This window comes from Grammomys surdaster, unplaced genomic scaffold, assembly GCF_004785775.1.
Source record: "Grammomys surdaster isolate TR1022 unplaced genomic scaffold, NIH_TR_1.0 371, whole genome shotgun sequence".
NCBI classification, from domain to species: domain Eukaryota; kingdom Metazoa; phylum Chordata; class Mammalia; order Rodentia; family Muridae; genus Grammomys; species Grammomys surdaster.
In genome coordinates, this window is record NW_021604790.1 from 1,840,488 (window position 1) to 1,861,955 (window position 21,468).

The following is a 21,468-nucleotide window of genomic DNA, read 5'->3' on the forward strand; positions in this document are numbered from 1 at the left end:
TGTCACCCACACCCCCCCATGCAGTTGTTTGCTTTCGTACCTTTCTCCCTTTCTATTCTCCAAACACTGTCTCTAACCTCAGTAAAAGCAGCAGCCTGGAGTTTGTGTAGAAGGAAGGACAAGCAGTTGGGACAGACATGGGCTCCTAGTCATGGGAGCATCTATGACCACAGAAGCCACAGAGACCAAGTTTCTACCTGAGGATGTTTGTAGGGACAGGCTAACCGTGCTAAGGCATGGTCAAGCAGCCCTGTCTGGGTTAACAAGTACACTCCATTAGTTCTGGATCCTCACATGATCCTAAGTTAGGTAAGAACAGATTTTCCAAAATCCATTTTCTAGAGGAAAATCAATGGCAAAAGATTTCCAGAAATGCAAGTGAGGGCCTAAGCTAGACTCCAGGAACAGGGCATCATGTCATCAGGTCAGGCCTTGTAGGGACAGACTCCAAACCCCAGTCATCTGCTTCATGGCCATAGCTCTTCCCACCCTAGGTCCTTGCCTCATGGAAGCAAAGAGCAAATAGAAACAACAGGAGAAGCAGAGGCTTTATTAAGGTCTGGCAGATGAGGTGAAAGTGGAACTAGGCCTGAGTAGGCCTAGGGCAGAGAGCCATCCCTGCCTCCACCTAACACCCCCACCCCCCAGCTGCCTCCCACGTGCTCCTGCCTCCCAGAGCACAGCACCAAGAACACAGAACCCCAGTTCAGGGCAGAACCCAGGCAGAACGTTGTTTCCCATAGGGGGTGGGTGGGTGGGGGAGACACAGGGTGTTCTGAGAATCCCCTTGGCCCTGCTGCCGTAATCAACAAGGGAAGCCCCTTGTCTGTCCCCAGAATAGAACACTAGTTCTCTGTGGTGGGGGTGAGGAACTTGGCCTCTGAGTAAGACCTAGACCGAGGCCAAGCTGAACTGAGGGTACAGGTGAACCACAGCAAACTTCAGTTACTGCCTTTAGACTTGACCTGCCTCCACTGTCTTTCCCTCAGACCCTGGTTAGCAGCTGAGTCTGGCCAGGCCAGGAGTATCAGATGGGATAGTGGAACTCTGACCCCAGAGACTTCTACAGGTATCAGGAAGAGGGCTTCACCAATACCAAATCAGTTGATATGTACACTGGGCAACCCCACCATGACAAGGGGAAGCCACTGGTGCCTAGTAAGAATATCCACCTTTGTGGCCAAAGGGCTGAGCAGGGCCAGCAAGTTCTGGGAGGTAGGCAGGGCTCTCATCCAAGTGGGACAAAGGGACCGTGTCCTCCTCACTGACTGGCCTGTCAAACTCAGCCTTCAGAGCTGGACGTTGATTATCTGGGAAGGCCAGAGAGAATAGGGCCTCTGGCTCGCACACAAACTTATACACGTAGCGTTCGCCAGCCACCTGTGGAGAGAGGGTTAGGTAAGAACTGGATCAGGTCAGGCCAGGCATGCATGCCCTGCCTCAGTAGAGAATTTTGAGGCTCCTGCCCGTCTCATGGGCCACAAAAACACATTAAGACCTCTTTACCTCCCACACTGGTTGTTCTTGAAACCCACTCCCTTCTGGTCCTTGTTCACGTCTCATCTCAATCACAGCACACTTGGGACTATTCAGTCACTGTTTAGCAACTTTACAGGGGAACCTTGGGATTTACATTTTCTGTTCTCAAAAACTGCCCCCCCCCATTCTCACTCAACAACTGACCTTGCCCTTCTCTTGACACTCTTTGGACCTTTGAACCCTCGGTTACCCTCCCTCAGTGTCCCCTCAGCCCAACCTTCTGCATGATGCCTTTCTCATAATAGTATCGCAGTGAGCGGCTCAGCTTGTCGTAATTCATGGCTGGCCGGTTCTTCTGGATGCCCCAGAGCCTGGCAACCTGGGGACAAGAGACAAAGTATTTGGGTGTAGATGCCATCTCAGAGGAAAAATGGGGGGGGGACAGGGCAGAAAAAAAATGTAAGATTCTTGTTGCAGGGACAATCTAGGCTAGTTACCAGCACAATGCTGATGCAGGCTTGGCAAGAACTGGGTCAGGCAGACTGAGGACAATGGTGGAGGCAAGTGCCACCATTTCTCCTCTCAAGGCTCCAAAGGTGCCGGACAGGAGGAGTGGGAACACGTAAGACCCACCTCTTCAGGTTCAATTAGTTTAAACTCCATCCCCCGGCCTGTCCAAGCAATGAAATGAGCGTTTGTTGGGTCATCCAGCAGGGCCACCAGAAACTGCCACAGTTGTAAGGCACCCCGGCGCTGGTAGGGTGGCCCCTCCCGGAAAGCTCCAACCCCTTCCTGCTTGATGTCTCCTGGGAAAGTGGAAATAGGTGTGAGGAGGTATACATGCCGTAACCAACTTCCTCCCCTCCCTCTTGAGGCTTCCCCAAACTATTTCCTGAGTGTCCTGACCTCTCCCACCAATTAAATGTGATTCCTACAGGACCCAGTGTGTGATGGGGGTGAAGAAGACCCTGACTCTCATAAGAAATCACTTCTCTGACCTTCAAATTTTTCAGGGACAATGCAGACATCATCTGGGAATGGTCGAAGAGATTTTTCATAGCCATAACCTTGTGGAGGAAAGGAGGGGATTGCTCAGATCTGAGGGTTCACTACTGTTAGAAACCCCATAGAATGCAAAGAGACTTGGCTGGGGTGACTCTCCCCCATAGCAGGGATCCAGCTGCCGTACCCATCACTCCATCACCTGGAGAGGGTCCAGAGAAGCCCTCTGGGTGGAGGTACATTGATGCACATCCAGGGACATCTATGGGAGAAAAGGAGACATTGTAAGTGGCTGAGGTGAACCAGGGGAGGAAACCCTGCACACATTCAAGGAGTTGGTGCTGCTAGCCTGCAGTCCAGCGACCATCCTTTTCCCACCACCAGATCCCAGGGTAAGTTCACTCAAGAGGGAGCTGGAAGCTTGAGGCCCTCAGTTTGAGGGATGGGGCAGAGGGCATGGGCGGCAGCAGCTGAGGCCAGGCAGCCTGTTCTCAAGGACCAGGATTCCAGGGAGCAGCTGTTTCCTGTGAGTTCAGGGGAAGGAGGGGGTGAGAGATGAACCTCCGGGGGTTGGGAAGGGTTTGCCTAAGACTTCCTCGGAATGGGCACATGTCCGGTCAGCAGGTCAGGTTCCAAACCTAGTACCTCTGTGCCTCTGTGTGTGTGTGAGAGGAGAGGGGGTGGAGGTGGGGGATGCATATATCTAAAGAAGCAGTGGGCACTGGGCTGTTTTTTCTCAGGTGTAAGCACATTCTGTGTTCCACGCCATAGAACTGAAACCTTCCAGCTCCACCTAGGGAAGCCACGCTTCAAGTTCCAACCCTTTCCCGCCCCCTCCACTCCCACCTATGAATGAGCTGCTGACATCCGACACCTGGGGGCGGGGGGGGGGGGGGGGAGAAAGGAGGGAGGGTTCATTCATTCCTCCATTTTGTGAATGGAATTCTTGACTCCATTCAGGAAAGCGGAGGGAGGTGGGGCAAGAGTTCAAGGGCAAGTAACATGATCCCCTCCGGTTTCTAGCCTTTGAAGGTCAGCAGCCCGGTGCGGCTCCCTCCTCCAGCCGCCACCAGGCTTGGCTCACAGTTACAACCAGGGTTGGAGAAAGGGATGCACTTATCCTGTTCTCCCGCTCTCCCTGGAGTGACTAGGGGTTTGTAGATAAGCCTCCGATCCTAAAATACTGTAGGCACCAGGAAAAGAAAAATTCTAAAATTCCAGCCAAGCTCCGCAGCTACTGCCTATCTATCTACCCACGTCTATCTATCTATCTATCTATCTATCTATCTATCTATCTATCTATCTATCTATCTATCTTGAGACAAGGACTCATTCTGTAGTTCAGGCTGGCCTGAAACTCATTATATGTTGCCGAGTTTAAACTCAGAGCCATCCATCTGCCCTAGCCTCCTGAAGGCTATTCAGGATGAACAACCACAGCTTTTTGTTTTTTTTAATAGATACTAGTCCAGGCTATCCTTGATGCTGATGACCATCCTGCCTCCACTGCCCACATTATATGGGTACCGCTCCCTCCTATTTTAAAATCACTGTGGAGACAAGGACTAGGAAATGTCTCGTTTTTGTATCCTCTAACTTTGTATTCCTGTTCCAGGCACAGTACTCTGGTCTTAAGGGTTAAGTAAAACACTCAAACTTCTGATAGAAATAAATGCCCAACCCTTATTATTGTCAGGAGCTATGAGTGCAAAGGTCTATATACCCTATCATCTTATCTGAATGCTGGCTGGAAAACAATCATTCTTTAGAATAGTTAAAAAAAAATCGAATGAGTTGGTTTATAAACTCTGGACCGATCTATCTATCTATCTATCTATCTATCTATCTATCTATCTACCTACCTACCTATCTATCTATCTTGAGACAAGGTCTCATTCTATATAGTTCAGGCTAGCCTGAAACTCATTATGCTGCCTAATTTAAATGTATGGACCATGGAAAGACACAACCTTCTAGGAACCTTTGCTTAACCCCACTGCCCTCTGGAGTACTTGCCACCCCACCTGACAATCCCCCCAAAACGCCAAGTCCCCCCCCCCACGAGTATCTTACCTGAGTCATAGGCGAAGTCTGTGCGCTCCTGTTTGATCACCACCCCCGCCCCTGGGTACCTGTGCCCACTGACCCCACCCTGGCTTGGAGCCGGCTGTCCAGCCTGTTCATACAGGGGGTCATGGTACTCCTGCTTGAAGCTCTGCTGGGGGTAGGGTGGGCAGGGCTCCGACAGTTGGTGTTGATAGGGGGCTGGGAGAGGTTCCCGGGCCCCTCCCTGAGGAGATGTGAAGGAGTGGCACATGTCCACAGGCTGCTGGAAGATGGAGCTGGATGTGATGGATGAGGAAGGAAGAAAAGAGAATCTTCCATTAGCCCCCTTGAGCCTGTCACTTGCTGACAGGGCTCTGGAGGGATAATGAGACACCATCTCCCTGGCTCTCCCAGCCAGGTCTCTATAGAGAACTAAGGAACTGAGCCCAGACTGCCTGGCGAGGCCTGGGTCCCCCGGTGCTTCAGATCTGTCTCCTTACCTGTGCTCACCAAGGTACCCGTGGCCAGGGTGGGACTGGGAAGAGCTGGAGGCTCTCAGGAGGCTCTGCTGCTGTTCTGCCCTGGAAAAGGGCTGCAGGGGCGACTGTCCAGGGGCACCGGGGGCGGGGGACTTGATGGCGATTTGTCTGGGGGAGTCATAGGCACTGGAGTTGAGGGGGAGATGGGGATGAGGGGGCAGAGAAGCTAGGCAATTATCTTTGTATCTTTCATACCCCAGGAAGTGATTATCACAATTGCAGTAGAGGGGCTGAGGAATTGTTTTTTGGGTTTTTTTGACACAGGGTTTCTCTGCATAGCCCTGGCTGTCCAGGAACTCACTCTGGAGACCAGGCTGGTCTTGAACTCAGAGATCCACCTGCCTCTGCTCCTCAAGGGCTAGGAATTTTTTCTTTTTAAATAGGGTTTCGAGTAGCCTAGGGTGGCTTCAGACTCTCCATGTGAAGCCAACAATAATCTCAAACTCCTGTTTCCACCTCACAGCTGCTGAGATTACATGCAAGTAATCACCCTAACAGGTTTGTGTGGTGCTGATGACCATATCGGGGGCTTTGTGTCTGTCAGGCAAGCACTCTATCAATTTAGCTATATTTCCAGCCCCCAGGTGAATTCTCTTATTCTCTCCCCAGAAGAGTCTTGCTTTGTAGCTCAGCTTCACCTGGAACTCTCTCGGGAGCTAAGGCTGACCTCAAACTTACAATCCCCTTGTCTCAAGCACACATCACCCACCATACATGTCTAAGTGAATACCCTCTCTTAATCCTGGAACTAGACCTCTCCACTTGCCAATCTCTCTCTCTGAAGCCCGGAGCAACTGGTTTAAGTAGGGCACAGGACTTCAAGTAGACTCACTGGGCACTTGAGGCCATTCTGCCCACTGTGTGTCTCCTGCTAAATGCTCAGCGCTTGGTAACGCTACCTACAGGTAATGCTAGCGCTTGGTAGCTAGGAAACCCCGTTATCCAACCCTCATCTCTATGGGTGCCTCAGCTCATGGTTGCCCTCTCCTACCCCAAGCCTCAAGAGAAGCCTTCACCTCTTGACACCCTCCTGGAGTGGGGCTCACCTGGAGTAAAGGCACTGCTCTCCATGGTGGTAGGGGAGTGGTGGCTTCCTGCTGCAGGACAGGGCGGGGTCTGTGCGGGGACTCTGGGGTTCCTTCTTGATCCTGGTGGTGGGGCTATGGAAAGCTACTGTGGGGTAGGACAGAGAGCAAAGCAGGAGTGTCACATAGAAGCTAACAGGGCTTCTGACACCTCTGCTTTCTGAGGATGGGGTTACTGGTACAGTCAGTCTCCTCCTGGCTCCCATTCTTGAACACTGAAGTTGGATGCTTTTGGAACATTTTGGTTACATTATGTCTAGTTTTATACCTAAGGTATTAACCAAGGGAACCATCTAAAAGTTCAAATACACATGCCCTTAGCTGAGGAATCACCTTCCTAAGAGTGAACGTCTCAGACCCAGGGCCTTTGACTTTCCTGAGTGTTCTGGAAAATTCCAAGTGAGGGACACGTTTTCTTATTTGGGCCTACAACGATTCCTTGGTCTTCTGAGGGAGTTTGGCTGTTAGCACACTTGCGTGTCAGCGGAGTAACATGCACATGCTCCTAGTTATCTGTGAGGAGCATTGGCCTTTCGTGGGCCTTTAGTTCTCGGAGTTCAGCTACCACTGTGGCTAAGCCCTGGTATGAGTGGCATCCTGGCTTCCTTCAGTTTGGTCGGATGCCCTGGAATCCACGGTCCTGGTGACCACTGTTTTCCATTCTGTGTTCCTTTCATTTCATGGGTGATGGCATCTGAGAGCCATCAGTTTGGCAGTACCTAACAGCCAAACACCCCTTCTCAGACTTTTCTCTTGGTTTTTCCAGAGCTATCCTGGAACTCACTCTGTAACCAGGCTGGCTTCCAACTCAGAGATCTGCCTGCCTCTGCCTCCTGAGTGCTGGGATCAAACATGCCAAACCTGACTTTTTTTTTTTTTTTTTTTTTTTTTGAGGCCAGGCTTTACCATGATCCAGACTGGTCACCCTCCAGATTACAGGTGTGGCCCACCTTACCTAACCAAGTATCATTTTGCAACTGTGACACTTGCCACTTGTGACACTGGGGTCAGATTTGGGGGGATGTCCTGAGCATCGTAGGATATTTTTGCAGTACCACTGACCACTCTGTTTGCAACCAGCCCTAAACTCTCTAGAGCCATTGACAAATTTTTCCTGGGACAGCATCACAGCACTGAAGAAAATAACAGAACACTGCTGAGCCGTCTCAAGTTTCTTGCTTTGGCTGCAGAGAAAGCATCTGATCCAGGTCACATGGCTAAGACCCCAGAGGGGAACAAAAGTCTTAATCCGAAAGTCACTGTGTTGGTCTCAGAGTCTGTAATCCAGGATGGGGAGCCCTGACCTTCACTCTGTCTTTAGGTGAGAGCAAACTGCTCTCCTATGGGTGACTGTCCCCATGACTCACTTCCTGTCATTTTCTCACCCCCATCCCCCACCCTTGTACCCTGCACTCACTACTCACAGTTTTCTGAATGGAAATCAGGAACAAACTGCTCATCGCTGTCCGGTACCTGAGCTGCAGAGAGAGGCCAGAGGTGAGTCTGGGATGTGACCCTGCAAAGTGGGAACTCCAGGAAGACAGCACTGTTGCCACCCTGCAGATTAGCTCCAGCCCTGCAGAGGTTCAGAGCCTGCCTTAGACCAAGGGTGACTGCACCCCAGGGCCTGCACCCTCCAGCTGCAGTCCATGAAGACCTCCAGGGAGGACTCTCAGAACTTGTCTGAGAGGATAGTCTTTGCCTAGATGTTTTGTCTCTGGTCCCTGAAGTGCAAATGAACCCGCCCTTCAAAGTTTACAAGGCTTTGTCAGGGGTAGGCAAGCCTTACAAACTGTGGGATCCTGTGGATCTGGAATCAGATGAGGATATTTTGAAATTGGGAAGGGACTCAAGAGTCTGCACTTCAAGTATCTTCCCAGGTGTTTTGGAGACACACAAGGATTCTAGAGCTTTCGAAAGGGAATGGAGGAGAGAGGACGGTGGCAGAAATGTGAAGAGGGTAAAAATAGGACAGGAGGAAGGTACAGACACTGCTCATCCATGCTGCGTAGCTAAGGAAAAGAAGATAGGACAGGAGGAAGGTACAGACACTGCTCATCCATGCTGCGTAGCTAAGGAAAAGAAGGGCTGCCCGAGGCTGGAGGTCTGAGGACCAGGAGTGGGCATCTCTGAGCCAAAGGACACTCAGAGGACTCCATAGTTTTTGTTTACCTTTGCCTCTCTATCGAGGGGGAGGATTACAGCAGAAAGAACAGACACAAAGAAGGACTTCCTGATTGTCTAAGATAATAGTGGGTCTGAAGCAGGACAATGGAGCTTGTGACCTAGGAGACTGGATTGCCACTCCCTGGAGACTGGGCAATGTGGAAATGTCGAGATAAAAAGATTCAGACTTGAGAGGGGCTGGTGAGGCGTGTGAGTTGAGGGATAGGGAACACTCTACACACTAATCTCATGTGAGCATGCAGGCTCAGACCTTGCCCACAGGACCCTGTGTTTGCCTTGTTCACTTCCCCTTCCCCCAGGCCCTGCAGTCTGCACAGCCATTATGGTGATCTTTGTACAACAGAAACCAAATCACTTTGCCTGCTCACTTAAAATGTGAAATTTAAACGCTTGCCCTTGGCCTCCTCAGCTCACCTCCCTTGCCTGCCTCTTCTTGCTGTCACTCCTTAGGCACCTTGAGGCCTCCTTTAGCCCTCAGTTCTGCTAAGCTGGGTCTTTTCTACCCTCCATCCCCCCCCAGAGCCTCACCTGCTATGTTCTGGATCTCACTATGTAGCCCAGGCTTACCTAAAAGGCATCACCTTTCTTGACTGCCTGGAATGCTGGTTACAGATGGGCACCCTGCCAGGCTTATTAGAGGCCTTCTCAACCACCCAAAACAAAACTGTCCCTTCTGCTTTCTGTCTCAGCAGGCATCCCCCCACCCCCCACCCCCCACCCCTGTGCATATCTTATTAATATATAGTTGCATGTTAATTAACATTCATCTCTTCACTGAGAAGTTAGGTCGTGAGGACACAGGCTTTGTCTTCTTTGGATGAGTCTCTAGCACCCAGAACAGGGTCCTACTCAGACCAGATACTGAATGATTGTTATTTATGAATAAGCATTCAGTGAAACCTGTTCTCAGGTTGGCAGAAGCTAGCTCCAGACAGGGGAGCCGAAAGCAGTGAGATCCTCACCCAGACAGCCTTTTCCTTACCCTGCAGCTACTCTCCACACACCAGCTACCAGAGGAGGCACACCACCGGAAAAGCTCATCTTTCAAGGAAGGATACTTGGGCTGTGGTCAAATGCTTGCTTCAAATGTCAGAGGCCCTGAGTGTTTATAGGTTTATAGTTGATTTTTATGTATTTATTTATGGTGGAGGGGGTTGAATCAAAGTCCTTTTGAACCCCCAGCCTTTCATTTTTTGAGACAAGGTCTAACTAGGTACCCCAGACTGGCCTTAGATTCACCATTCTCCTGTCTCAGCTTCCTTGTGATCACAGGCCCATTTGACACCGTGTCCAGCTTGGAGGACTGTTTTCTAGACAGAGATCGAGGTGAAGGAGTGTAAGAACCAGAAGTCTCCAGTAGTTAAGAACCTACTTAGATCAATGCACTATAATTCTAAAATGGCTAAAGACATCAGTGGAGCACTAAATCCCTCAGGGAAAATATGCGTAAATCCCAAGCTTTTTGGAAGCCGACTATAATCACACAGCAGCAGGACGTCCTGACTCTGTTAGCCACACTGGTTGGTTCTAAGTCCTCAAATCGGGCAAGTGGTTCTATAGGCCAGAGGTGGGCCAGGCATCCACATTTGCAATAAATGTCCCTGGTGAGTGGCTCATTTGAAAAGCACCAGTCAAAGGGAAGAACACATCCCTTCTTTCCATTCAAAGGTGACAGACAACCTGAAGATGACAGGAGCAAGCAGGCTGAGTGATATTTCCTCTCTACTACTTAAGGCAAAGAGGGTCCCGAGGGCAAGGAAGGGGTGCAGAACTTGGCAGGGGGTAGCTGACGCACTCTGGAAACCCTCTTGGGGCCTCATTAACTACTGGTTTCCAGTGAGGTAATGGGCTGGGGGCATCTCCTGCTGACGCCACTGGGCTAGTGAGCCCTGTGGGTCATCTGACCTTTCCTCCTGCTTCAAGCCTGAAAGTTTATCCGGAACCCACCAGAAGAGACCTCCCCTTAGCAAGCAGATTATACTTCCAAAGAGATGATGCTATCCTCTTCTAAGAATGGTGGGTAAGCCCTATTCTGTGGTCAGCTCTCCCAATACTGGTCTCCCAAAGGGATACAACAGGGCCCTCAGTCACCCAGAGACTATCAGCACGGATAGAAATAGGAACAGAAACAGAGCTTTGAGTTCCTGGAGAGCAGGAGAAATTTTAATTACTATGTTTGGTCTTGCACGTACACCATTCATTCTATTTGTTGACTCGGCTGTGTTTTGGCTGCTGAGCCAGTGTGCCAGAGTCTGCCCCCAGCTCTACTGGCACTAAAAAGGGACTGTCTGGGCAGAGACATGGCAGAAGATTAAGGCAGGTGTGTGTATGTGTATGTGTGTGTGTGTGTACCCAGTGTAATTCATGTGCAAGCATACACACACACACACATACACAAAGAGACACACAGAGAGAATATATTTAGGGACTATCTCTACAACAGGAGCCAGGGGGACCCCAATGATGGGTTCCAGAAGAAATGGGAAGTCTACAAGCTAAGCACGGAACCAAAGCCTACCATGAGCTAGCTGCCATGCATCCCACAGAAGGGCTATCTGTCATCCTCTGGGGTTGGGCACAGTCCCACAGAAGAGTGAATGGGAGCTTCTGCTTTATTGTGTCACCAATGGCTGGGGAGCTCACACCCTCACCCTGCCCCCACTCTGGCAGCCTCTCTCTATCTGTGGAGGGGACATTCCTCTCCAGGAACCTTCTGGAAGGGGAGGAAATAGAAAGATGGAGGAGGCACGCAACCAGGAAAGTCCAGGGAGAGGTTTGAGGATTAACCCTCCCCTTGCCAACCAGGCAGGAGACCCCAGTGCGCACACACACACTTGTCCTTCACTCTGAGACCATATACGGGTGAAAGCTCCCTCTGTGCTTCCCCTCTGTGCACGGGGTCTCTCTCTGGACCTATAAACAGCTAAAGGGCCAGGGGAGAGTCACCCTGGGAGGACCACTTAGCTGCAGTAATTCTTGTGGAAGGGAAAACCCAGATCCATCCCTTAAAATTCTGATAAAAACTATATATAAGCCACTCTCCTCGTAGAAAAAAAATCCATGTTATCTTCATATATGGCACAACCTCAACAATTTTACATGCAGAACAGCAATAGCAAGAACCCCAAATCTATCCATACGCCTTCTGGGAATTACAGGTCCTCCCTCCCCAACTTCATAAAAAGGATGAACATAGCTCAGTTTTCCTAACTGCCAAAGAGACCAGAATCGTTGTCCCTAACGGTTCTTGAAATCCCACAAAGCAACCCTCAATCAGATCCACAATTTTTTTTTTTTTTACATAACCAGCCGTATCTTGCCTCAGTCTGCCTGAGCCTGGGTTTCTCTATAGCATCTGATCTCTTTTCCAGCATCTCAACAGATCAAAGGCACCCAGAAACCAGACGACCCTCCTCAAGCTCACAGTATCCCTCTTCTACCCAGAAAAATCCAGACCCCAAAGATGTGTACGCTGCTTCCAAAGAGCCTCACCAACACTCACCCCAAAATCTCAATCAGCAGCCGATATGCTAAAGCCAAATCCACTTCTCTCAGTCTCAGCTTCGGTCCAGCCTTGTCACTCTGCCCCCCCCCATCTTCACTGCCCCACCCACACTGTAATAATTCTCTGTTTCTCCCCAAATTGAAGCTTTAGGAAGAAACCAAGCTGAGAGAGGGGAGGCTGGGCTCTGGGTCCCATTCCTCCTGATGTTCCCCACCACTGGCAAGTTGCCAATGGAGCTCATCCCTCCCTGTCACCCCTTTAGACTATGGGGGGCACTGACCTGGTGGGAAGAGGCAGGAGAGGAGATTGGGGTGATGCTGGGATGGTGCAGGGGGACAGGACCCCGGCAGCTGCATCTGTCTCCGCAGAGAGAGGAGTGAGTGGCCTCAGCATCCCACCCCCCCTCAGGCCTGACCATCCATCGCCAGCTGGGAACCTGAGCTGCTCCCTCAGGAGGAAGGAGAGGGAACCAAGGAGATCCCAGCGCCCCCCCCAGCATTCCCCACCCCCATCTCCCCACCCACTGGATTTAAATGTACAGGGACTCCCAATGCAGCAGTATGTAACACGCATACACGCGTGTGCGCATGCCCGTGCACACATGCACTTGCTGTCACACTGACACAGATAGACATATGGACTATCACCAGACCCACCACCAAGGGGAGGGGCTTCCATGGTTCAGTGAGGAGAACATTTTTCTTCCCGTATCATTCAAATAGATCAAATATTGCCAAAATGCCACCCTGAGCCCACTCCTACCTAATCACAATTGGGGAGCTGGCCACTGTGGGGGCCCTCAGCTGGTGGCCAGGGAAGGGAACCCAGAGAGCCAGACCAAAATCAGTAACTAGGTGGTAAGAAAGGGGGTTTTTGAGAGCCCATGGAGACCCTGAGTTCTTCAGCTCCAGAACCTGAAGGGGGGGGGGGTAAAACCACCCAACAAAGCTCTATGTAGAACTCAGGGCATAGAACAGAGGAAGATACACACTATACCCAGACCCCCTTACCCTCATTCCACATTTTCGAGGTTAAGCTCCATGCAAAATAGTCATTCTCTGCCACCACAACCACTACCACCACCACTACCACCACCACAATAATAATAATAATGACAACAGCAATAATTGTGTGTGTGTTTTTGAGACAGTGGCCAAGATAGACCTCATCCCATTCCACAGACCTACTTCGTGGTCCTTTCCTTCTTTCTCATCCAGGCTTCTACAGAGAATCCTGTGAGAGGTAGATTTCAGCTTTGAAATTCCAAAGAAAGGTACCCACAATGGAGGAATGGGGAACTCTTTAGGAAGAGAGAAAGACCTCAAGAAAGTGCTCACTTTTGGTTTCTGGGTTGTTTTTTTTTTAAAGAGTATTAACACATAGGGAGTGTTGGTGAAGATGAGGTTGCTAATGCAGGGACTGTAAGTCACCATGCCTCCTTCCACTGGCAGCCCTGCCAGCATCACCCTAGGGCTAACTAACCTCACCAAAACACCACAGCTTGAGTCCAAGTAGGACATCTACCCCACCCAGCCCAGGCTGGACACTGAGCCCATCCTGGCCGGGGCTCACAACCAACCCTCCAGCATACAGGAAGGGGAGCATTGCCTGGGGGTGGAGGTATTCAGGAGAGATGGAGGGAGGACCAGTTGCCACTGGAATTATAATCAAGGCTATTTGGGGAGGCAGCCCTGAGTCTTCTTTGCCAAAGTGCCAAGAAAAGAAGTATTGAAACTTTTGTTGTTATTTTGGCTTGGTCAGTAAATGGGCCCTCCGAGTTAGGAAGAAGTGAAATGAAGAGAGTAAAAAACCAACCAATGTTCCAGCAACTCCAGAAGATAGGTAATAAATTACTCTGTATCCCTCCTGTTTCTCATTGCTCTCTTTCAATACTGCAACACCCCAACACTACACCTAGGCCCGGAGCCTCCTGCCAAACAAACTTTGCAAATGAAATTTTCAACCAGGAAAAAAAAAAAGGGCCTGGGGCCAAGTTCCATTCAAATAAGCAAATACCCCACACAATAGTCTGATTCATCCCCAGGCCTAGTTATACAAGCCTGGCTCAGGGCAAGAAAATAAATATCGATATAAGTGTCCACACTGGGCACCGGGGAGTGTGAAATGGTTGGGGACTGGAGGGAGGGGGTTGAAAGACTCCTTGAGACAGAGAAGACCCCTACGACCCACTTCTAATTTTAGGAAGGAAACAAAACTACTCACCTTCAGCGAGCCACGTCTCTTGGAAGTGACTGAGATCCTGGAAGAGATCTGATGGGTGAATACTGGATTGGTGAAGAGGTGGAGATAATATGGGGAAGAGATCTGGCGAACCCGAGTTACAGCCTCCCCAGTGGTGATAAGGGACGGAGAAGAATGAGTGGTTTGACTTTGGGGGAAACGTGGGTTCGGGAGGTCAGAATAGGGCTTTGGGATGGATGTGTGTGGATTAAGGAGAGGGGTCGCAGTTTGTCTGGTTCTTTACCTTCTGAGTCGGAAGGCGGCAGGGAGCCCGGGTCCATGAGCTTCCCCTGCGGGACCATCAGCGCTTCGCCCAAGCTCCCATTTCCGGGAGATTTCTGCTGGAAGGAGGGGGGAGAATGCCCCCGAATCACCCTGAGAAGTCTAGCTTGGGGTTGAGGATGGGGTCCCGGGGTGGCTCAGGGGCCAGGCGGCCCTGGACCCACTGAGACCCCCCGGGAGGGGGCTGCGGGGTGAGTAGGGGCGGGGTGCGGGGCGGGGGCGGGCGTGGAGGCCGGCGCGGCGCTCACGCTGCAGAAGGTGTAGGGCACTCGCTGGTCCAAGTATCCGCCTTTCATCCTCCGCTCCATCCGGCCGCTCCCTCCGGCCACAGGGCCGGGCCCCCGCGCGGAGGCAGAGACCTGGGAGGGGGGAGGCAGTTCGCACACGGTCCCGGGAGTGCTGCGGGGGGGAGGGGGCGATCGCGAGGCTTTGGATCGGACAGCGAAACTTCTCCGACTCGCTGGGACCTGCGCGGCCGAGCGCCTCCACCGCCACTCCCCTCCCGCCAAAGGAGGTCCCACCTGCTCCCTGGAGCTGGGGTCGGCGTGTCTGCTTTCGGCAGCCCTGCTCAGCCCGGACTGGGTTACATAAGACGTGTGTGTGCGTGCGTGTGTGTGCGCGTGTGAGTGTGTGTGTATGTGGGCGCGCGCGCGGCGCACACCATTCGCACGCCCATAACTCGGGCGCCCCCTCCAGCCTCGAATCCCGACGCCTCCCACCCCCGCCCCGGAATGTGCGGAAGCGGGCGCCGAACAGAGTGTGGTGTGTGGGAGACGAAGCGGGGAAATCACAGACACTCTCCCTTCCTTCCACTTCCGCAGCTTCACCTGAGGTCGGGGTGTCTGTGCAGGAGCCGCGGGGGGATGCTCAGCATGCCCGGGGGATGACACAACTAAGGTGGAGGGGCTAGGCCGGAGCGAGGCGGCCTGAGCCCCGGGTCCCCAGAGTCCTGGCTTGTTTTCCGGGCGCAGCAGACAGTTGTGAGCCCGGGGGAGCAGCTGATTGGTGCATTTCCTTTGCCTCGGCCTCTGCTCTCGCTCTTCCCCCTCCCCTCCCCACCGGTTCCCTTTGTTTCATTGACTTTTGTGAATGAAACCCCAGGGCCGGGCACGCCCGCCAATCCTCAGACTCGGCTAGCTGAGCTTGAGGGCGGAGTTTCCCAGCCACGGAGGCCAATCAGAATGTAGGGGCTGGCTCCCGGCTTCATTCACTTTTTGGACTTCCATTCATAAAAAATAAACTCCTTTCGGCCTTAGTTCATTCATAAAGAATTGAGAGGAAAAGAGGGAAGCTGAACACCCGGCAGCTTCTCCACAGGTTTCAGCACCGGCTTTGGGTCTGAGGACCGCTGAGCTCCTCCCGCTGGCGTTAACACACGCCTCTGTGCATCTATACGTACGTGGGAGTGTGAATTCGTCTGTGTGCCCTGGGGGGAGGGGGAGGCAAACGGACTTGTGCGCCCAGAGGAATCATAATAACTAGCATTTATGAAGCGCTCTGCCTCCACGTGCAAATTTCTTTCCCACAACGTGGTGCTGCGGAGCTGTTTCCATTTTAGTTCACAGATAAAAATGGAAGAAAACTAAGAAAGATACCATTGCCCCTCACCTGAGGTAACTCAGCTTGTCAATACTGCAGGGCATTAGCATTTCAGAGCCACCACGGTCTTCTGTCCAGCCCTCTGAGACTGCGAGCTTAAGTGAATTAAGCTATATGAAAACAAATGGATGCACAGTTGGTACTCAGTAAATGTAAACTGTCTCGAACGGCTTTCTCAATGTGATCTGTAGAGCTGCTTTATCTGTGACCTGCTTTATCGTTCATTCGCGGCTTTGCAGACAAGAGGCTCAAGGATGTCTCTTACGCCTTACCTGAAGGCAAGCATCCGATGATAGGAAGCAGAAACCTCAAGTGACTTGGTGATCAAAAGACTGGATGGATTTCAGTTTTGTCCAAGAAGTTGATCTTAGTGTTTGTCATTCGGTCATTACTTCCTTCAGTAAATATCTGCTGTGTCAGACACGGTGCTGGGTGGCAAGCAAGTGTGAGAAAACTGCCTCCCTTGGGATCTCTTTCAGCCTGTAGGAGTCAGAGCTGGGGCAAGAACATTAACTCCCTGGCACCTGAATTGGACTCACTCTGCCACACCAACTCCTCTCCTTTAGATCCCAAACTGTTCTTTAAAGCTTGAACCTGCTGCCGCTCTCCTCTAGGGAGCCCCCTTTCATGAGAACCTGGGTCAGTCCATATATATGGTGAGGTATCTTTCAGTCTCTTTCCTGTTAGAGAAATACCTATGTAGTTATGGGAGCTCTGCAGGGCCCAGAAGAGGACTCCTTCCTTGAGCCTCACTCGTACTCAAAAGAGTTGCACAAAATACCTGTCAGGTGAACAACTACAATAAAAAGCAAAGTAATGGCTTTTTTGCAGGCACTCTGCCCAAGGAAGGAGAGGCAAGCCCAAGCAAATCCCAGCTTGGGGCGGATGGAGCCAGTTTAGGGAGGGGTGTGAGTACCTAGGCCAGGAGAAGTTGGGGGAGGAAGGCAGGCAGTTCTAGGAACAGATCTCTGATGTGGTCTCCATGAAGGTTCAGGTGGGTCCCTGAGTGGGCACTGGGTGCTCCAGTCGAGGCCTGTCCAGGGCTGCCTGTCTGATTCTGAGTTCCTCCACTTCTCTGGAGAGCCCTGGCCAGTCAATATTTCCTCTCCTTTCCTCTGCTTCCCAGGTCTGGCAGAGACCAAAGAAGCCTACCTCCCTATCTCTGGCTCAGCCTACAGACCCAGTGAGAGGATCAACTGCAGCTGCAGTTACAGCTGCCACACTGGCTCTAGCCTCTGACTGAACACTCAGATCACGATCAGTGAGATTTCTAAAGGGAGCGGGGCCTCTTCCCCAATGGGGCCCAAAAAGCAGAGGAAGGAAGAGAGACGCTGGAGGTGTGGGTTAAGTGATATTGAAGGATCCAGCCGTGTGCACATGCTTTTCATCAGTTCCTGCCACCTGCCGCCCTCACCTCATTTTACAAGAGATGATAATAGAGGCCTTCCAGATGCACACTAACCCCAAGCTCCACTCCCTCCCCACAGATTGAGGTACTCCAAAGAGAGTTCCTTTACGGAGCACATGAGGTCTCATGGAGGACACTCCCAAACCTGACCAGACCTGTCCCTGCACCCCTCAGATGCAGGATGCTCACAGCTCCTCTATGACTTCCTATGCCTCCTGACTCCTCCGTTATAGCTTCAGGAGAAGTTGGGCAGGTGAATATCCTCTTCCTCCAGTAGATTGGGCGGCTGGACTCTAACCTGTTTCCTAGGAGTTTAAATTATAAAATGCAAATGTAGACTTTAGATATGTAAATTTTTATACAAAGGGAGACCATAGTTTGCCCTGGGAGTTGGGAGGCCCCAGTACAGGCTTGAAAGAAAGAAAGCTTGAATGTAACAGCATGCTGGCTCTGGAGAATGTAACAGCATGCTGGCTCTGGAGCCATCAAGGAGGCAGACTCTACCCCACATGGCTTTTGTAACATTTTTTTCTTATTTTGCATTATTCATTTATTTTTATTTATGTGTTTGTGGAGGTGTGTGCGAGTACCTACAGAGGCCAGAGGCATTGGATTTCCTGAAGCTGCAGGTGACAGGCAGCTGTGAGCCATCTGGTGTGGGTGCTGGGAACAGAACTCGTGTCCTCTGGAAGAGCAGCAAGTGCTCTAAACTGATGAGCCATCTCTCAGCCCATGTTTTGTTGTGCCTTCCTTCCTTCCTTCCTTCCTTCCTTCCTTCCTTCCTTCCATCCTTCTGAGGCAGGGTCTCATAGAACTCAGTCTGACCCAGAATTCCTATGTAGCTGAGATGACCTTGAAATGTGGATCCTTGGCCGGGCGGTGGTGGCGCACGCCTTTAATCCCAGCACTTGGGAGGCAGAGGCAGGTGGGTTTCTGAATTCGAGACCACCCTGGTCTACAGAGTGAGTTCCAGGACAGCCAGGACTACACATAGAAACCCTGTCTCAACCCCCCCCCCCCAAAAAAAAACAAAACAAAACAAAAAACAAAAAAAAGAAAGAAACAGGGTCAGATTCTAGGTCTCCCAGGCTGAACTTGTCTTCCTGGGGTGCTGGAATTACAGGCAAGCAACACTATAACTGGCCCACGTGGGTTTAGGGGAATGAGATAGGGGTCTGGTTTTGGTCCTCAGTGTTGTGTTAGCTGGGGACATTCTGTGGGTCACCTGTCCAGCCTGACTGCAGGCACAGAGATGTTTTTAGGCCTGGCTTGGCAGAACTTGAAAAGCAGAGTTTCAGGAACTTAAAGGGAGAACTCAGAGGGTGGTGATGAGACAGCTCCCTGAGGCCCAGGGGTGGGACAAACAGGATCCCTTTGGTGTCTCCCAGGCTGGAGCTTTCTCATCAGGGAGAATGGACCAGAGAGCAAGGTCTGGGGTGGGGCAGGGGGCTGTTAGATCCGTTCCATGAGCTGGTCATGGGTCAGTCCCACTAAACTAAACAAAACAAACAAACAAAAACCCCTGAGTCCCTCTTGGACTTCCTCTCTTCCTTTTCTCACTGGCCCAGTTTCTCTTTGGTTCCTTCAGACTGCAGGGGTTCTATACCTTCCTGTATGCCATGAATGGAGTGTGCACCTCAGGAAACTAATGACCCGCATCAGTGTGTGTGTGCTCCAGCGTTTACCTCCCTGAAGAGAGAGTCTATGGCTTTTATCCGGGTCACCACAGAGCAGGTCTATAATTGCCCATTCCTACTCTTGAGGTTAGAAACGTGGCCCTTGGGTCTTTTATCTCCGTGTCTTCAATTTGCTAAGAACAGAGAAAGGACGAGTCGCTATGGCAGACTAGCAGGGGTGGGGGCGGGGTGAAAAAGCTTCTTCCCTTGTTCCAGCTTACCTTTCACTGTTGTGAGTGTGTGTGTCTTCCATGAGTGTTGTCCATGTCATGCCATCTCTAACCCCATTCCCCATCTCCTATTGCTCTGGCAGGTCTCAAACTTACTATGTAGCATCTGGATCTTTCTGACTCCATCTGAGTACTGAGGTCACAGGTATATACTCTGTCCAGATGAACCCTCTATTGAGATTCCACTAAACAAGGGCTCTTTAGACAGTCAGCAGAAGATAAAATGGGCCCAAAGGAGGGGGATGAGTAAAGTCTAATCCAATCTTTGGGACTCCCTGGTGGAGGCTGGCAGTCCCTGAACAAAAGTCCTGCAGATGAGGGCTCTGTCCATCCGGTGCTGATGCAGGGCTTGGGTATCCTCAAGAGTCTCCATGAAATCAGGAGGAGCTCAGATGACTCCTGAGGAGTCATTCTCCCTCTAGTGTGATGGGATTCCCTGGAGACAACCCATCTCATCAGTGTGGAACAATTGCAGTGTTCCCATGAGCAGAGTGGTGAACACAGGACTTGGGTGAGTCTGAGCCAATCCCAAGGAGGGTCTGATCTAAGGACTCTGCAGCAATGGGGGTTCACATGAGGACCCAGAGTTCATTCTCTAGTAAGTGCCTGGGTGAGATGGCTTAGCAGAGCGATGTGCATGCTGCCAAGCCTGGGACTTAACCTTGATCAGTAGGACCCACATGGCTGAAAGAGAACCAGCTCCTACAAATAGCCTGTTGACTTCCACACATGGACATCCATGAGCATACACACATATACACACACACACACTCTCACATTCACATACACACTCACACACACAATCACACACACTCACAATCACACACTCACACACACATACACAGAGTAAATAAAAAAGGTGAGCAATATTTTAAATTTCCTCTTTTCTGTGTGTATTGTGTGTATGTCTGTGAGCACACGCCCATGTGTGTGCACATGCTCTTGTGCACATGTATATGTTTGCATATGTGCAGGCATACATGTATGGATGCCTGTGCATATGTGTCTGTGTGGAGGTCTAAAGTTGGGATGGGTGTTTCCTTGATCGCTTTCCATCTTACTTACTGAAGCAGCATCTCCGGCTGAACCTGGAACTTGCCAGTTGGCTAGGGCAGCCAGTCAACTTGCCCAGGGGCTCCCCTGGTTTTACTTCCCTCACACTGGATTATAGACAGGCCGCTGTGCCCACCTGGCATATACATAAGTATTTCGGATCTGACTTCTGATTCTCATGCTATGTAGCACGGTCTTTACTCCTGAGCCATTTATGAAAGCCCACATTTTAATATTTTAAAATTGGTAATTGCATTTATTTATTTAACTGGAGGCACGTGCTTGCTGCAGCATGCATGTGGAGGATAAAGGAGATTCGTCGGCCCTCCTCCTTCCTCCGTGTGGGTCCTGGGTATCAAACTTAGGTGGTCAGGCTGGGGCCAGCAAGTGCCTCAACCTGATGCACAGTCTCACTGGTCCCCACTTTAATATTTGTAAACAAATCAAAATGTGAGCTGTGCTCCTTTTCTTTGAAACACTGTCTCACGAGGAAAGGGTAAGGGTGAGCCTCAGCCGGGAGGCCCCAGACCAGTGGCAGCCAGAGGCAAGCAGTTTCTATTTTTAGAAGGTGCTGGTGACTCCAGCTTTCCACATTTGCTGCCTGCAGCAGCTTAGGACTTTCTTGAACACGCAAAGCTCTTTTTATTTTTGGCTCTGTCCTTTCTCTCCCTGTGCATTTAGATCTCCACCTCTCTGTCTCTAGGAGAACTGCCATTCACAGATTCGTCCTCCCAGAAAACTGCCGGAGACAAGGTTTTTGTTTGATTTGTTTGCTTTAAATTCTTTTCCCTTTGGCTGGACAAACGGACAAATGCTAGCAGTCTGAAGGATGAGAATGGAGTTGGAGCCAGTTGGCCGGAGTGCAGGATGGTCCCCTTTTTAATTAAGTGTGGACTTGAATTATGGGAGGCCGTGGCTCCTGCTGGGCGAGGCTGTGCTGAGGGAAGGCAGTTTCTCTCCACAGATTAAGCATCGTTTTTTTTTTTTGCCCACATAGTCCCTCCCCAGCTCCCTGAGAGTGTCTATATTTGTTCTTGTCAGAAATAATGGACAACTATATGCTCAGTCAGCTAAGGAGGGGCTAGGGAACCCCTGGGCTGGCAAAACCTGGGGACTATTCCTGGAAACTGTTTTTT

At 51.0% G+C, this 21,468-nt stretch overlaps 1 protein-coding gene across 4 annotated transcripts; it reads right to left on the minus strand.

The window, feature by feature from the left end:
• Window positions 1–531: 531 nt before the first annotated feature.
• On the minus strand, window positions 532–15,404 carry Etv4 (ETS variant 4). 4 transcript variants are annotated; one of them, XM_028780529.1, is made up of 13 exons: window positions 15,194–15,404; window positions 14,615–14,725; window positions 14,329–14,422; window positions 14,067–14,114; window positions 7,576–7,629; window positions 6,113–6,239; window positions 5,028–5,192; window positions 4,555–4,823; window positions 2,669–2,743; window positions 2,478–2,546; window positions 2,113–2,285; window positions 1,757–1,858; window positions 532–1,380 (listed from the first exon to the last, which is right to left on the minus strand). In XM_028780529.1, exons 2-13 carry the CDS (start codon window positions 14,672–14,674, stop codon window positions 1,156–1,158), a joined length of 1,461 nt encoding a protein of 486 aa, XP_028636362.1. In that variant the 5' UTR covers window positions 14,675–14,725; window positions 15,194–15,404; the 3' UTR covers window positions 532–1,155. The 4 variants fall into 4 exon arrangements, with proteins under 4 accessions (XP_028636362.1, XP_028636363.1, XP_028636365.1 ...); XM_028780530.1 differs by having other exon boundaries at window positions 6,113–6,236; window positions 15,194–15,389; XM_028780532.1 differs by having other exon boundaries at window positions 5,028–5,174; window positions 15,194–15,389.
• Window positions 15,405–21,468: the final 6,064 nt, after the last annotated feature.

What these genes read in the sequence shown, in the direction of transcription:
- Etv4 (XM_028780531.1), bottom strand. Translation starts at nt 14,674, where the DNA reads ATGGAGCGGAGGATGAAAGGCGGATACTTGGACCAGCGAGTGCCCTAC. An exon ending in TGATTTCCATTCAGAAAACT is followed by an intron (nt 6,240 to 7,575) that starts GTGAGTAGTGAG and finishes CCTACCCCACAG; the next exon opens with TAGCTTTCCATAGCCCCACC. An exon ending in AACTAATTGAACCTGAAGAG is followed by an intron (nt 1,859 to 2,112) that starts GTGGGTCTTACG and finishes TCTTGTCCCCAG; the next exon opens with GTTGCCAGGCTCTGGGGCAT.